General features: G+C 50.0%; 3 protein-coding genes and 1 long non-coding RNA gene across 6 annotated transcripts; 3 read left to right on the top strand and 1 right to left on the bottom strand.

The window, feature by feature from the left end:
• Positions 1–2,876: 2,876 nt before the first annotated feature.
• On the top strand, positions 2,877–6,816 carry LOC101758226. 3 transcript variants are annotated; one of them, XM_004961813.2, is made up of 12 exons: positions 2,877–3,146; positions 3,240–3,354; positions 4,037–4,107; positions 4,493–4,539; positions 4,607–4,751; positions 4,842–4,895; positions 4,976–5,174; positions 5,339–5,400; positions 5,483–5,583; positions 5,730–5,784; positions 5,871–5,918; positions 6,543–6,816. In XM_004961813.2, the coding sequence occupies exons 1-12, from the start codon at positions 2,975–2,977 to the stop codon at positions 6,722–6,724; spliced, it is 1,251 nt and encodes a 416-aa protein (XP_004961870.1). In that variant the 5' UTR covers positions 2,877–2,974; the 3' UTR covers positions 6,725–6,816. The 3 variants fall into 3 exon arrangements, with proteins under 3 accessions (XP_004961870.1, XP_004961869.1, XP_022680580.1); XM_004961812.2 differs by having other exon boundaries at positions 2,878–3,146; positions 4,839–4,895; XM_022824845.1 differs by lacking the exon at positions 6,543–6,816 and adding an exon at positions 6,354–6,522 and having other exon boundaries at positions 2,975–3,146; positions 4,839–4,895.
• A 2,735-nt stretch (positions 6,817–9,551) lies between these two features.
• Positions 9,552–11,582, top strand: LOC101759288 (probable protein phosphatase 2C 49). The gene is made up of 4 exons (XM_004961815.3): positions 9,552–10,278; positions 10,387–10,752; positions 10,851–10,956; positions 11,093–11,582. The coding sequence occupies exons 1-4, from the start codon at positions 9,862–9,864 to the stop codon at positions 11,470–11,472; spliced, it is 1,269 nt and encodes a 422-aa protein (XP_004961872.1). The 5' UTR covers positions 9,552–9,861; the 3' UTR covers positions 11,473–11,582.
• Positions 11,583–11,815: 233 nt separating this feature from the next.
• Positions 11,816–12,478, bottom strand: LOC101758889. Its single transcript, XM_004961814.2, has 2 exons — positions 12,184–12,478; positions 11,816–12,089 (listed from the first exon to the last, which is right to left on the bottom strand). The coding sequence occupies exons 1-2, from the start codon at positions 12,367–12,369 to the stop codon at positions 12,042–12,044; spliced, it is 234 nt and encodes a 77-aa protein (XP_004961871.1). The 5' UTR covers positions 12,370–12,478; the 3' UTR covers positions 11,816–12,041.
• Positions 12,245–13,060, top strand: LOC111256619. The gene is made up of 2 exons (XR_002676689.1): positions 12,245–12,384; positions 12,490–13,060. It is a non-coding gene; the product is annotated as an uncharacterized LOC111256619 (long non-coding RNA).
• The last annotated feature ends 1,742 nt before the right edge of the window (positions 13,061–14,802 follow it).

Below are 14,802 nucleotides of genomic sequence, written 5' to 3' on the forward strand. Positions count from 1 at the left end.
AGAATCGTGAGAGGACTGAACAGAAGAATCGGCCAACACGATAATGTTGATAACACTGTAGGCATGAATCCTCCCTGTCAAATACTCAGATGAAGCGAACCTACGGCACCATTCCAATAATACCGCGCAGCCGCCTCAACTGCATGAAATTGAAACAGGGCATGCGATCTCAGATTCTCTGCACTCTGCTGTACAGTTTCATGGACCATGGGTGCATGGTGCCATGACGTTGACTGTTGAGTGACATCTATCCCAACTTCTTGTTTTTTTTTTGAAAAGGTCTATCCCAACTTCTTGTTCAGTTGTTCTCATGTAGGAGTAGAGAGATTAAACCAGTACCGGAATCGACGACACTGATCGAAACGGATCGGAATCGCTTAGCCGGCATATCTGAATTACACTACCACACCCGTAATTTTCAGTAAGTTCAGCTGTCAACATGTCAGGGCCGCTCTTAATGCTTCTGTCGCAGTTTCCGCGGAGTCCTGGACGCAACCGCTGGAGATGACGCGGCTGTCCACATCGGCCGCGACGTGGACCGCGGGAACGGGGACGGAGCTGCTGCCTTCCACAGTTCCTAGTTCCCACCTCGGTAACAAGGGAAGGATCTAGGGCTCAGGCTGCAGCTCAGGACGAGTCCATGTAGTCCAACATATATGGTGTTTAACTTAAAAAAATTATAATCTTAATTACAGAAAAGGAGGTCCATGCAGCTTAGCTCGGGACGCAGCCCCGTCTGCCACTGTCGGTAATAATGTTCCGATAATTGAGATAGTAAGAATGAGAAACCGCATCAAAACTGTAGCGGTGACTTGGCCACTTGGGTCATTACACCAGGAAGTTTCTCGGTTGGAGATCATAAATTGATCCCCGATTAGTTACTGCCGGTTGCTTTCGGTTACGACGTTCCGATGGAGGCTGAGTGCCACGTAACGCTTGGTGTCTGATGGACAGAGATGAAGGCACTCCTAAATCATTTGCTTCTCCAAATAAACTCTTACTCTCTCAGTTTTTTTACAAGGTACGATATAACTCGATATAGTCTTCCAAAGTACACTTTGACCATTCATTTATCTTATACTGGTTATAAATTTATGATCATTGTAAAGTATATTTGATTACGAATCTAACCATATAAAATTTACATTATAAAAATAAAAAATTGATAATTAGATTATTGGTCGGTAAAGTTTTAATTTTGATATGCGTGCGTTTAAAAGTGGAGGGAGTATATACATGATCTTCCAAAGTCACCGGAGGCAGTGAGCGTCTGATGAATCAAGCAGACAAGTACAGTGATATTTTTAAAGAAACTAATTCGCATGATTTCGGCAATTGTTTTCTAAAAGCAGAAATTCGCACGTGTTCGGTAATTGTTTTTTAAAAGCAGATATTAACTACAATACAATTGTCAAATCAACAAGGGGCTGCTAGGGGTCGAGTTAATTCAGGTTGGACTCAGAACTAACAGGTACGAGCATGATCTTAATACTACTTCTGTCAAGCTAATCAGTATATGTAAGCCATTCGAGGTGAAAGGATTGCTTCTTCGTTGACGAGGTAATATGAAGAAGGATCAGTCTCTATTGTGAAGTTATGAAGCTGATAATCCTTGTGTTTTGACCAGCTTGCGGAGCAAAAATCGAACACAACTAGTGCCGGAAGAAAGGCTTACATATCGTTGGCTCGCTTGTCTTCTTGTTACTCACTGTTGCTTGTGCTATTCGGGGTTTGCTTGACGCGCTTCGTGACTGCCGCCACGCCACTCTCCTCTGTCAGTCTGTTAACGAGCCAAGCCAAGCTGAACTTCCATCTCATTTCCTTAACAAGCCTGCGCCAAGCTATTTCAGTTATGATCCGGTCCTAAATATACTATTTCTTGCACGTCTTCTTCCATCTCATTTCCTTAACAAGCCTGAGCCAAAATCGATATTAGGTGAGCATGTTTTGTTCTTTATAAAAGAGAATCCAAACACCCTGCTGCTTGGCAACATTAAGCTGTTGGGCCACATTCACAACAAAAAGCCCACGGGCCCCTTCATCTCATACGCCATTCGTTTTCCTGGTAGGAGACTCGTTAATGGGTCATTCTTCCTTATCAATGTTGTAAAGCGGACTATGACATTTAGCGGAGAGCTCTTCTCAGCTACTATAGCTCGCTATTTAGTACAACGATATTGTAGCGGCAATTACCAAAAATCGCTATAGCGCCGCTATAGCTCCGCTATAGCCTGCTATTTTAAACATTGTTCCTGATACGCGAATAGCATGAACAAAAGTTTTGTGTGGGTTTTGTGGGCCACGTGCTCTCTCAAACGGGAAATCCTATCCATCTTCTGGAAGGAAGGAAGCCCTCTAACCTTCCAATGTTTGAGATTCGTGCGATCATTGTGGGCCGCACGATCTCGTTCCTCCTCCCATCACCTCCCCTCGTCTACTCCTATGAGAACATCCGAAAGACTGAAACGGCAGATCCTCAAGATTGATGAAATCATCACTGGCGTCTCGCTACATCTATCACTGAAGCACATAGCGCGGATTATGAAAAAAACTTTTTGGATATGTAATTCTAACTTTGGTTTACAGATCCACTACTTTCTTTATGTAAAGACTTGTTTTACTTGAAAAAATAAAAATAACCTTGCGACGTATTAGTTCAGAAAATATCTCGCAAGGCTATTTTTCAGTGACTATTTTTTTCATATCTATTTTTCTTAAGGCTATTTTTCAGCTTATTATATTATGTAAAGATCTTAAAAATCATTATTAGTTTTTCAAAACAAAAATCAGCAGCTGTGTAGCATTCGCGGGACTCGGCGGATAGGCGCGTGTCATCGCCGATGCCCGTAATCGATGCCGGCTTTTGCAGGGTTTAACTGCTTCTTCCAAACCGAACACACGGGCTCACCGCTTCTACCCTTCCAGAGTCTCCGCCGCTTAGCGCCTCCAGCCCTCCACACGCGCAGGCGCAGCCATGGGGATGAGCTCGATCCGATCGGCCCTCGCGAGGGCGCTTGTTGCCCCGAAGCTGCGTGGCCCCCACCGGTTCGCCGCCACCGCTGCCGCCGGTGATACGCAGCCCGAAAGGGTGGCGGCGGAGATGGTACGTTACGCCCTTGGTGGCGCCGTTCACCGGAGCTCGCCAGGTTCCCGCTCTCCCCGCTCCCCTTCGTGCTGGTTCGCATTAGGATTTTGAGGATTCGCTTGTTTGCGCTGAACTGTTGCTGCTGGTGTGCCAGAGGAGGCGATGCGGATACTGGAGCAGGGGGCCTCTAACCTGCAGGGCGGCGGCGAGGGAAGCGCTGAGGCCGTGGGGCTGCTCATGCTCGCCATGTCCACGCTACTCTACCAGAGGTATGAGTGTATGACGCGCTGCGCCACTCATTTCTGCAACCCGAAGCTTTAATTTTGAACTTACAAGTTCCCCTTGACCCTGCAATGTGGTGGATTCGGCAGTTAGTAGAGCTTTAATCTGAACAAATTTCTTACAAGTTCCCCTGACCTGCAATGTGGTGGACTCGCCCGTTAGTTTGGTTTAATTGGGCTTCTTGTCTGCACTGCTAATTACAGGCTTATCTCTGTTTGTTGTCTAGAGTTTTGCATACCTGTGGCATTTAGGTAGGGTTTCAGGTACAGCACACGTTGTGAAACGAACAGGAGGATTTAGAGTGGACTTGTGTTCTGGTTTGCAAAGTAGCTGCCTACTGGCAGATGATACATGAGTGAAGAAATTCATATGCTTTATAGATGTTTGGCTTTAACAAGAGGACTACATAACATGAACAATATCTATGGTGATAATTACTGTTCAATTTTCATGTGGCATAATGAGGTTGAGTTACTGACTACTATATAGCAATCCGAACTGGATCCTTGATTTACCTTTCCAGTTAGATCTGCCCCAGTGCATGTGGTATAATTAAGTTGAGTTGCTGACAATATAGCAGCTCTAACTGTATCCTTAATTTACTCTAACCCTCTTCCCCCATTGAGGAGATTGAGTCATTTGAGGAAAATTACATGTGTCTGTGTACAGTGGAAGACGCCAAGATGCAATGGAAAAGCTCAAAGCAACCCAACAAGTTGCTCCTTCTGCAGCCTTCAGAGGTGATTTTCTAGCTCGTTTCTATAAGATCAGTTCTGTAATTAGCCTATTAGGGAGTACTAAACTATATACTTTGGATCACTTATTTATTGTTTAAACATCTGAAACAAAGAGGTCTTAAGTCCCACACGTCTTCTATTTTTGGTAGAAATAAAACAAAAGGTATAGATTCTCAGAAGTGTTCTTATTTGGTGTCTGATGGTCCTTTTGGCTTTCTTGTGTAAAAAAAAAGAAGACATCATTGGATGGTTTTATTTCTTGTCTGAGGAAGTTGACTAAAAATAGAAGTGAAAATAAGTTTTAGGTTGAGACAGAGAGTTGGAATTATTAATTTAGTCAATGATCTTGAACAGCATTTCTGATTGTGTCTGTTAATTGATTTTGCAGTTGCAGCGTGGGAAGCACTAATGGGACTACACATGGAGGCAGGCCAGGTTTGGTCCTAGATGCTCATTTAGTCTTCGCCGGCCTTAAGTGAAATTTATGTTATTTTAAATACAGGAGATCTCCAATTCAGTGTCCCCTAATGATTCAGTTGATCTGTCGATCAAAGATGACAGCCAGTGGTCTGATCAGGATCATCTTAAATTTCGGGTTAATGCTATCAAAGGACTTATTGCACTTCTGAATGGAGAAACAGAATCAGGTGTTTTGATGTCCCAAAATGTTATTGCTAGCTTAATAGGGAATAAAGAGTGATAATAGAATTTCATCTAAATTTGCTCTTTATCAGCAGCCCAGCTGTTCACTGATGGGTGCAAAGACTTCGCTGGAGGCAAACACCAAACAGGTATAACCATCTTTGAAACAGATTATTCACATTTTTTTCTTCAATAAGTGGATACATGCCTATTGATGTTCTTTCCTCAGAAAGTGCTGCCTTTTCATACGGTGAATATTTGCATTGTGTTGGGGATTTTCCAATGGCAACACAAGTGTATGAGAGTGTTCTTGAGGCAGCTCGCATGGAAGATATGTCTGGAAACCTTTTAGCAGCTGGAAACATGGTTCCTGAGGAGGTTTCTCTTGGGGCCACTTGCTCATATGGCCAGCTTTTATCTCACTCTGGGTAAAAATTAGAGTAGTCTTTACGGTTGTGCTTTGGTTAAATTTTTAGATTCACCCCGAAATTCGATATATAAACTTTCAGATCATCTCTACTGTTGTTCTTTTGACTAACTGTTTCTTAATATCTACCCTTTTATGGAGGCTTGCCTTTTCCTCTTAATCCAGGAAGTTTGGTGAGGCAGAGGATTATCTCACAAGGGCACTACAAAAGGCTCAAGAACAATTTGGTATGTCATATTAAGTTTGTCAAGTGAATACTAGAAAATAGTGGCATCCAAGTCAATAATCTACAACTTTTAATCCATGCAGGTTCAAACCACCCAAAGGTCGGCATCGTGTTGACCTGTGTAGCTAGAATGTACAAACTCTTAGCAATGTCTGAAGGTTCTAGTTCAATTATGGTTCAGGAGGTCAGTAAATTGTTCACTTTCTGAATAGTTTTGTTTCTCCATAAGAAATCATGATGTCCATCTTTCTCTTCTGCCTGGTCTATAGAGTTGTGCAAGAACTTTATACTTGAACTCAACGATCTTTTTTTTCTATTTTATGATTGCAGGGGCTGTACAGGAAGGCCTTAGAAGTATTGAAAGCCCCTGCTATTAATTCTGAGGGTTAAACAATGATATTCTATCTATCCGTGGTTCCTTTCCATCAGTTTAGTGAATAGTGATATATTGATATTGTTTATATGTTGCAGAAACCAGCAAACATATGGATTGGAGAGATATCATCTCCCTTGCTAGAGGTTATATCTTTGGACTATTTACCTTTTTGGCATCTTCTACCTGAATGCTTTTATATTAGAATTAGTACATGCAACTCTTTACTAGCAAGTTACTTAGTAGAACAATGATGCTGCCATATTATTTGCAATATGTTGCAACGATTAATTTAGTATTTTAGTTTGCCATCCAACTCTTAAAAAGCAAGTTACTTTTTTTTTGCGACTGCATGCATGGTATATCATTCATTATCTGGTATCATAATCAGTTGATGAATGTGTATAATTAGTTAGTTTCATAGTGTATCCAGAACTACATTTTCAACATCTGGTTTGGATGACCTGAATCTGCCCTACCTTGTTATCCTAGTAGAATAGGATTTCATTTTAAACCCTCCAACTATGGAGAAGAATGATTCCTAATCCTTTTAATTATGTGATATCCAATATTTGATGTAGAGGCCTTATCCCTCCCATCAAACGATAAGCCTTGGATCTGCCGAGTCCTGACAAATCTGAGCATTGGAGCAGTCCTAAAAGCAACGCATTGGTCTACATGAATATTACTGCTTATATTGTGTTTCTTACTGTGAGACTCCTACTTTTAAGAGTTTGGGATCGTTCTGAATTTGCTCTTCTAACTTGCAGGCGAGTATGCAGAGCTGTTGCTAATTCAGTCCAATCGGAAGGCGGAAGGTGAACGTATGAAGGAGTGGGCGGAAGATGCTTGGAGGAACCGTAGGTTAACGCTAGCTCAGGCACTAGAGTTTTCATCAGAACCTTCAAAGCCGACTGTCGTTGTTGACACCCGAATCGGCCGGGTGCTGTAGCTCCCCATCAACAATCTAGTGAAATATACCCTGAAATAATCAGTGAAACCCACTTCTAAGGCTCTGATGTAATATCATGAGTTGTCGCTCCCCGTGGGTCGCCTCGCTGGTCGTATGCTTAGATTCATTTTGATCAAGAAATTCACATGCACACATTCCTGTGAAATGAAGGCAAAAGACCGTTGGTCCTCGTCTGATTATTGCGTGCTCTATCTACTTGTATGTAATATTTTTGGGAATTTTAAAAGCTACTTTTCGAAGTATATTTCCTGAATGGAAGCACGGTAGACGGTAGGTGCTGGTAACACGACGCCTGTCTTGTCACTTGTGCCCTCCCAAGGCTCCAATTCGGCAATTGCTCGCTTGTCTTTGCTCCGGCGACCGGCGGCGCCTCCAGCTGCAGCTGCTCCGATGCGACTATCTTCTACAGTTTGAACTACAGAATGATTTTAGATCTAAACATTGTATCAATTATTTGAGTACCAAGATGATTCTAAATGAAAAAAGTTTGAACTACAAAGTTGCATATCTCATCGAAAACTACAATTTTCAAGTAAAGTTTATCTCCATCCGAGTTCATATGAATTAGTTATGATTTTTTTTAATATGTTGTCCATAAAAGAGAAATTCCGAGTAAAGTTGCTACTGCACCTTTCGCCGGTTTGAAACCGGCTATTTCAAACGGTATACATATAAATTTGCAATTTTTTTATTTGGATATATATTTTTGCAAAATGCTAAAATAAAAAATAAAAAAAAAAAAATCTACGCTTCGTGAAGGTGGAGCCTGGAGCTGTATCTAGGCTTCTGGTTCAAGTTCAACTACTAAGCGCCCCTTTGACAGGGCTTATGAACCAGCTTCTGCGTAAGCTATTCGTGCAGGCTTCCATCCAAAACGGCAAGATTAAAAAACCCCAAAAGACAGGCTCTATTTTGTACTGCGCGCACGAAGCCAAAAAAAAATGGCTTCCCCCGGCTTCCCCCATCCCAAAACAGTAAGACGCACGTGCCCTCAAGCTTTCGTCGAAATTGCAAGCATTTTGTCACTGGGCTTATCCGCTCGGCGCACGTTGCTCCGGCGACGGGGAAGAGACGCCGGCGGACGGCGGTGGCACACTGGGAAGGAAGGACGACTACGGGTGGAGGTGCGGGGTCGGAGGGACGGCAACGCGCTGGGTGGGGTGGCGGGGGTGTGGTGGAGGCAGGGGACGCTGGAGAGCGGGGGGAAGTGGGGGCGGCGGCTATGGAGGTAGGGTGAAGGGCGACAGTGCCGACCGCCGAGGAGGCAGGGCCGCCAGCGTGGAGACTGGATAAGGAAAGGAAAGGGGCGCCGGCGAGTGCAGGAGAGGTGAGGGTGCCGGCCATGGAGGCGCGGGAGGAGGGGCCCCACGACGGTGATGGCGACCAGTGAGGCAAGGCCGACGATGGTCAGGGTGGACGGCGATGCAGGACGGGCCGGCTAGGGTCGGAGCGGGCGGCGTTCGGGTGGAGCGAGGCGGGGCTGGCGGCGGCGCCGGGCCGGGCTGAACGGATAAGGAAGAAGAGATAGGAAGAGAAGAGGAAAAGAATAATTGAAGAAAAAGAAAAGGGAAAATGGCCGAGAGAAATATAAGGAAGACAAATAAATTGAAATAAATAACAAAATAATAAGGATATTATGGACATTTCAGTTGTTCTATCCATTCTAAAACAAGCACCTATTTATTAGTTTAACTATATTTTATAATATTATTATCATCTTTATTTCACACAAATCACATTATCAATGGATGCCACACATAAAACTCATATTTGCGAGCAACATATATGTATGAGGGTACAATGGACAATTGACATCTTCTATACTTCCTTCGTTTTAAATTGGAGGTCGTTTTGAATTTTCTAGGTACTATGCACTTAGACATAGTGTATGCCTATATGCATAATAATATCTATGAACCTAAAAAAAACTAAAACGATCTATAATTTAGAACGGAGAGAGTATATTCTAAAAAGATGTATAATAATATCTATGAACTAAAAAGCTAAAATGACCTAAATTTGGAACGGGGAGAGTATATTCTAAAGAGATGAGAAGACAGAGCTGAAAAAGCTACTTTTTCCAAGATGAGCCGGAGCTTGAACTGTTTTTTTATGAGCCAAACTGTGACAAACGGGCTCTAATTGGGCCATGCGGGTCGCGATCCAACTCTACGTGGGCCTATTGGGTCGCGGATATGCTCAAGGTGTGGGCCGGACTGATAGCAGTAGGCTCGTTCGTAGCTCTGGCTCATCCCCGCACCCGGCGCCGCCGGTCGCCTTGATCCTACAAGTGCGAGTCGGAGGCTCGGAGCCGACCGGGCACGCCGGCACGGCGGCGGGGTTTGCCGTTTACGAGAGTGACGACGATACTCACGGCGGGGAGTTAGCCAAAGCCCAAAGGGCGCACACGTGTTCGATCCCTTCCCCCGACAGTCCGGCCCCACAAGACAGTGAGGCACCCACGATATTTTTTAGGAGCCACATCGGGCACCCCACGAGGTAGGGCCCCGCGAGACCGCAACTTAAATTCGCTGTCGAGCCGCTGTCGCCGGCGCGCACCACCCATCAACGAGACGGCGCCACGCGTAGCTCCCCGGCCCCACCAATCACCGCGCCCCATCCCCACGCCGCCCTGTTGATCTCCGCTGACAGCGGCGTCAGCAATCCAGCTGACATGTGGTTCCCCCCGCCAACAGCCGGCGCCCTGTCCCCCTCTCCTCCTCCACGTGTAAGGCCGCCACGGGCGCCAGCACCGGCCTGCCTGATGGCGCCCCCTCCGACCTTCCCGCGTCGCGTGGGAGGGAGAGGGGCAGCACCGAGCACGCACGCTTTCTTATTGCCCTGGCGCTCCCGCGCTCGGAGGCTTCACGCGTCTAATAATCGCCGCACGGTTGGCTTGCTTTGCCCCGGCTCCCCGAGGGCGACGGCGACACGGCCACGCGGGTGGATTGAGGAGAGTGGAGGCGCAGCGGCCAAAAATCTAGCGCGCGCGTCGTTGGGCGGTGGCATTGCGTCGCGCCTCGGTCTCCTCGCGTTCGTTCGTGTCGTGCCGACGCCGTGCGTACGCGGGGGACGGCCGGACGGCAGCCGATCGCCTCCCCCTGTCTTCGCGCGCCATGGCCGAGATTTGCTGCGAGGAGGCCAAGGCGACGCCGGCGTCGGCGTCGGCCGTCACGGCGCTCGCTAGGCGCCGGCCCAGGGTGGAGCTGGGCGTGCCCGGGGCATACCGGCCCACGCCGGCCGCGGACGAGGATGGCAGTGGCAGTGGCAGTGGCGGGCGTGGCGGGAAGCGGCGGAGGGTGTCGGGCGCGGCGCCCGGGCGATCGTGTCAGAGGCCTCGGGTGCCGGGGTTCGGGTCGAGGTGGTGGCCGAGGTACGGCGTCACCTCCGTCTGCGGCCTCCGGCGCGAGATGGAGGACGCCGTGTCCATCAGGCCGGACTTCCTTCACGGCGGCGGCGGCGGCGGCGCCTCCTCTTCCTCCTCCGGCAAGCATCATTTCTTTGGCGTCTTTGACGGCCACGGCTGCTGCCATGTATGCGCGCACAACCTCGTGTACATAACATAAGCAACGAGTGCTCCGTCGAATGCGTGTCGAGCTGTGCTGACCTTCTGAGCTGGTGGTGTGTTCTTGTGCCGCCAGGTGGCCAGGATGTGCCAGGACAGGATGCACGAGCTGGTCGCCGACGAGTACAGCAAGGCGGCCTCCGGCAAGGAGGGTGGTGCCACCGCGGCGGCGGCGGCGGAGCCGGCGTGGAAAGAGGTGATGGAAAGGGGGTTCGCGCGGATGGACGACGAGGCTGCGAGCTGGGCCGCGAGCCGCAGCGGCAATAACGACGACCTCCCCTGCCGCTGCGAGCTGCAGAAACCGGCGCGGTGCGACCACGCGGGCTCAACCGCCGTCGTCGCGGTCGTCGGCCCCACCAGCGTCGTCGTCGCCAGCGCCGGCGACTCCCGCGCGGTCCTCTGTCGCGGCGGCGTCCCCGTCCCACTATCCGTCGACCACAAAGTAAGCTTTGCATGCTCACGCGCCCACTAGTCGTCTCACACAGATTTGCTGCCTGCGGTTTCGTTTCGTGTTCTTACCTTGCTCGTTTTGCTCTTCAGCCTGACCGGCCCGACGAGCTAGAGCGCATCCAGGCGGCGGGTGGCCGTGTCATCTTCTGGGACGGCGCCAGGGTGCTCGGCGTCCTCGCCATGTCTCGAGCCATTGGTGAGTGTCGTGCGGTTTAGTTCAAAACTCCGAATATTCATCCATCATTCCATCCATGATCCATTCGATAGCCAAAGAATGTGTTTCTGTCATTTTGGGCCGCGCGTGCTCAGTCTGGGACTGTTTGCGCGCGCAGGAGACGGCTACCTGAAGCCGTTCGTGACGGCGGAGCCGGAGGTGACGGTGACTGAGCGCACGGACGGCGACGAGTGCCTGATCCTGGCGAGCGACGGGCTGTGGGACGTCGTCAGCAACGAGATGGCGTGCGAGGTCGTCAGGGCGTGCTTCCGGAGCAACGGCCCGCCGTCCTCGCCGGGCGCGCGGCCGAACGGCGTGCTCCCGCCCGCCGCTGCGGCGGGGCGGGAAGGCGACGGCCCCGCGGCGGTGAAGGTGGACAGGGCCGAGTCCGACCGGGCGTGCTCCGAAGCGGCCCTGCTGCTCGCGAAGCTCGCGATCGCGCGCCGGAGCTCGGACAACGTCAGCGTCGTCGTCGTCGACCTCCGGCGGGGGTCCTGAACTACTGATGGATTCGTGGGGAACATGATTGCATGCCCCCGCCACGGCCATTGTTGTTTTCTTCCGCTACAGCATGATGGATTAATAATAAATAGTCTAATTCACTGATCTGTGCAAAATCTCCGTTATAGGTACATGAATCTCGTAGGATTTGGGGATCGCGAGTTCGTCGCAATCAATCAACAAACTGAATTATGTCCGGCAGGTGCAGAGCATCTGACTGATCGATTGCAGTGGGACACTTCGGATAGAATCTTGTCAGTGTCATGTGTTTTGTTGCGGTTGTGTTACGCGAGAGACGGGCATAACATGCGTGACTGGTGCACCCGTTAACAACGTCTTAAGCTTTGATTATTCGCCCGACAGCTTTAGATTCTTAACAATCCGATCGATAATGCGGGCTCCTTTGTCGCAGACACACGGGCTCCAGTGGCTGACATGCTGAGCATTGTTCAAATCATACTCGATTACCACACCATATGTACAGGAGAAAACAATTCACAAGCAACACCAGATCCCAGCCAGCAAGCCAGAGACGAAGGGCGACGCCGACCGCCATTGACGAGAGCTCACTCCTTCTTCCCGATGCCGTGGGACATGTTGTAAATCCCGCGTCCCTGCATCAAAGAACAAGACACCAGTTGGATGAGCCCAGGTCCATGTACGGGATGGCAATGAGTCGAGTACAACGCAACAGAGAATGCAACTTACGACGAGGTACATGCTGGAGACGGCGAGGGCGAGCGGGATGGCGACGGAGGTGATCACGTCGTAGCGGCCCTTGAGGTACGTCGGCTTGTGGACGCTCTGGAAGTACCTCTGCTTCTCCAAGATCTTCTCCCTCGGCTGGAACGGCGGCTCCGGCTCCGGCGACGACGACGGCGCCAGCGGCGACATCCCCTAGCTCAAAGAGTAAGCTTCGTTTCGCAGCCCAGATCACTGGCCGAGAGTTCCCTTATCGTCTGTTGAAGCAAGTACTCTACACTCAGCAGGAAGCTAATTAAGCACGATCTGCAGAGCTGAACTGCTGGAGCTGTCGACTTTAATAGACACGCCCGAGTCGTCGACCAGAAACCCCCAGAAAGCGCGCAAGAAGAACAAAGCTACGGTCACGTCCAAGTGGGCTACTTCTCCGTCAGACGTCGAACCCCACCACCGAAGCACCGCGGTCTGTCTAGGCGTCTAGCCCGTTCGATTCGGTTGAGCACTTGAGCTAGAGACCAGACGTCTCCGAAAGGCTCCAGAACGTTCTGCGGTTTGCCGGGACGAGAAATCGGGACGGCCCGGCATGAACAGAGAGGATCGATCCCGTGCTTCACGAACGGGAAAAGGCTTCCGCCTTCGGCCTCCACGCCCCGCCCGCCGCAGCGACTGTTCTGCTCGTGTTTCTGTTATTATGGCCTGCCACTGGAAGGTACCTTGTTCATACCCAAATCAAATATATCGGAGTATTTGGTAACACTTCATTTAAAAAAAAAAGACAGTTCCATTCCACCAACTTCACCTTCCTCCAACTCTACTCCATCAAATCTAAAAAAATGTAAAGTTGATCCCCCTGTTTAGCTAATGAGATGCTCCAACTCTAGAATATGATGTTTTTTGCGAATTGTCCATTATACCCTTTGTTGTCGGATCCACCCGTCAGTGTCAATCGCAACAGAAAGCCGCCGCCATCCCTTCGTCTTCGTGATGCCGCCTAGTGGTGACTGGCCGTCCATCCGTCCGTCCGTCGCCCCTCCACAGATCGCCTCACCTCCAGTAGGCCGACCCCTCCTCGCTCTCCCGCTCTTGATGTGCGCACGTCGAGCTCCTGAGGTCGGAGCACCGACTCGACCATCTCCGATGAGGGGAATCGAACGGGAGCAGGCAAAATCAAGCGAGGTATGGCAAAATCAAGCGGGGTATGGCAAAATCGAGTCGGGATAGGGAGAAATTGTGCTAGGATGTGGGAAATCGAGTGGAATTGGCAAAATCTACTATGGGGCAGGGAGGCCACCGGAAGCGAGCGGTGCGGCTGGGAGCCTTGGTGGCAGGCCACGGCGCGCGACCAAGGCGCGCAGGGGCGGCGTCGCCGTAGGGGGCAGGGGATGGCGGTGTGGTCCAAGCTGGTAGTAGCGGCGCATCCTGGGGGAGGGACGGCGCATGCGTCATGGCAACGACGGCGCAGCCCCGGCCGACAGGAGCCCCCACTGCTCCAGTAGGCGAGGGCAGCGAGGTCCAGCGAGCAGGGGCCGCGCGACCGACACGGGCAGGGGCGACGAGGTCGACGGGCGGGGGTGGCACGGCCAGCGCGGCGCCGGCGGGCGGGGGCTACGTGGTTCGGCGAGCAGGGTCGCGCCGCCACAGGGGGTGGCGAGGTCCGGCGAGCATGGGCGTGGGCGTGGCCGATGTGGGTGGGGGCGGCGTGGTCGGACGGGCGAGGGTGGCGTGGCTGCGGCCGGCTAGGGTGGTGCGGGCAGCGTCGGGTAGCACGGCGCTGGCAATCGAGGGCGGTGCAGCTTTGGCGGGTGACAACAGCGTGGGTAGCACGCAGGCCATGGTCAGCAACAAGAGGGAGGAAACGGAGGCAGTCAAGCGGAAAGAGAAAAAAAATAGAAATGAACCGTCATGTTACTGACGAGTGGCAAATAAATAACTCACAACTCATGCGAGTAGGTCTGAAAATATTTTTGAGCATCCCAAGCTACTTCAGGAAAAACGTGGATATGATCCAGCTCCATATTTTTTCTGGAGTTGAAGTTTGTGGAGCTGGAAATTTTGTGGAGTTGAGCTGTTTTTTAGTGGAGTGCTGCTAAGCACCCCCATTATCCAATCCTCACCCTCCCTATTCTTATCCATATCCAATGGATAATTAATTTTGTACTAGATACTATGTATATCCAATGGATAATTTGTACCATGCCCATACCCTACCTTTCTTATTTCTAATAACTATATAATTTTATACCTATACCCTTCCTATTTGAGGTGGGTGTGGATTTAGATATGAATTATGGATACCCAACAAGGGGCATATCCATTATTTAAGGCATATCCATTATTTAAAGGAAAAAAACCCTTTCACCGTCCCTCATGTATTACTATAGTCTGAATTTCGTCCTTCGTGTGCAAAACCAGTTATCGTCCCTCAACTTTTTAAAACCGTTTGTTTTTATCCTTGGTGGTTTTAGGTCCCACGTAACAGGTGGCTCTTACTCCTCCCCTCTCTCTTCATCCTCTCTCCCACCCCTAAGCGGCCCCCATGGCTCGAGCTCCCCCGCACGAGGCACGAAGCTGCAACGGAGCGGGTGAGCGGCGTTGCGCGCGGCGTGCAGATGCGGCGGTGTCCAC

This window comes from Setaria italica, chromosome III (assembly GCF_000263155.2).
Source record: "Setaria italica strain Yugu1 chromosome III, Setaria_italica_v2.0, whole genome shotgun sequence".
Taxonomy (NCBI): domain Eukaryota; kingdom Viridiplantae; phylum Streptophyta; class Magnoliopsida; order Poales; family Poaceae; genus Setaria; species Setaria italica.

Coding starts and splice junctions, on each gene's coding strand:
- LOC101758226 (XM_004961812.2), top strand. CDS start 2,975: ATGGGGATGAGCTCGATCCGATCGGCCCTCGCGAGGGCGCTTGTTGCC. Junction 5,175..5,338: donor CAGCTTTTATCTCACTCTGG/GTAAAAATTAGA, acceptor CTCTTAATCCAG/GAAGTTTGGTGAGGCAGAGG. Junction 5,785..5,870: donor CCCTGCTATTAATTCTGAGG/GTTAAACAATGA, acceptor TATATGTTGCAG/AAACCAGCAAACATATGGAT.
- LOC101759288 (XM_004961815.3), top strand. CDS start 9,862: ATGGCCGAGATTTGCTGCGAGGAGGCCAAGGCGACGCCGGCGTCGGCG. Junction 10,279..10,386: donor ACGGCCACGGCTGCTGCCAT/GTATGCGCGCAC, acceptor TTGTGCCGCCAG/GTGGCCAGGATGTGCCAGGA. Junction 10,957..11,092: donor CGCCATGTCTCGAGCCATTG/GTGAGTGTCGTG, acceptor TTGCGCGCGCAG/GAGACGGCTACCTGAAGCCG.
- LOC101758889 (XM_004961814.2), bottom strand. CDS start 12,369: ATGTCGCCGCTGGCGCCGTCGTCGTCGCCGGAGCCGGAGCCGCCGTTC. Junction 12,090..12,183: donor TCTCCAGCATGTACCTCGTC/GTAAGTTGCATT, acceptor TCTTTGATGCAG/GGACGCGGGATTTACAACAT.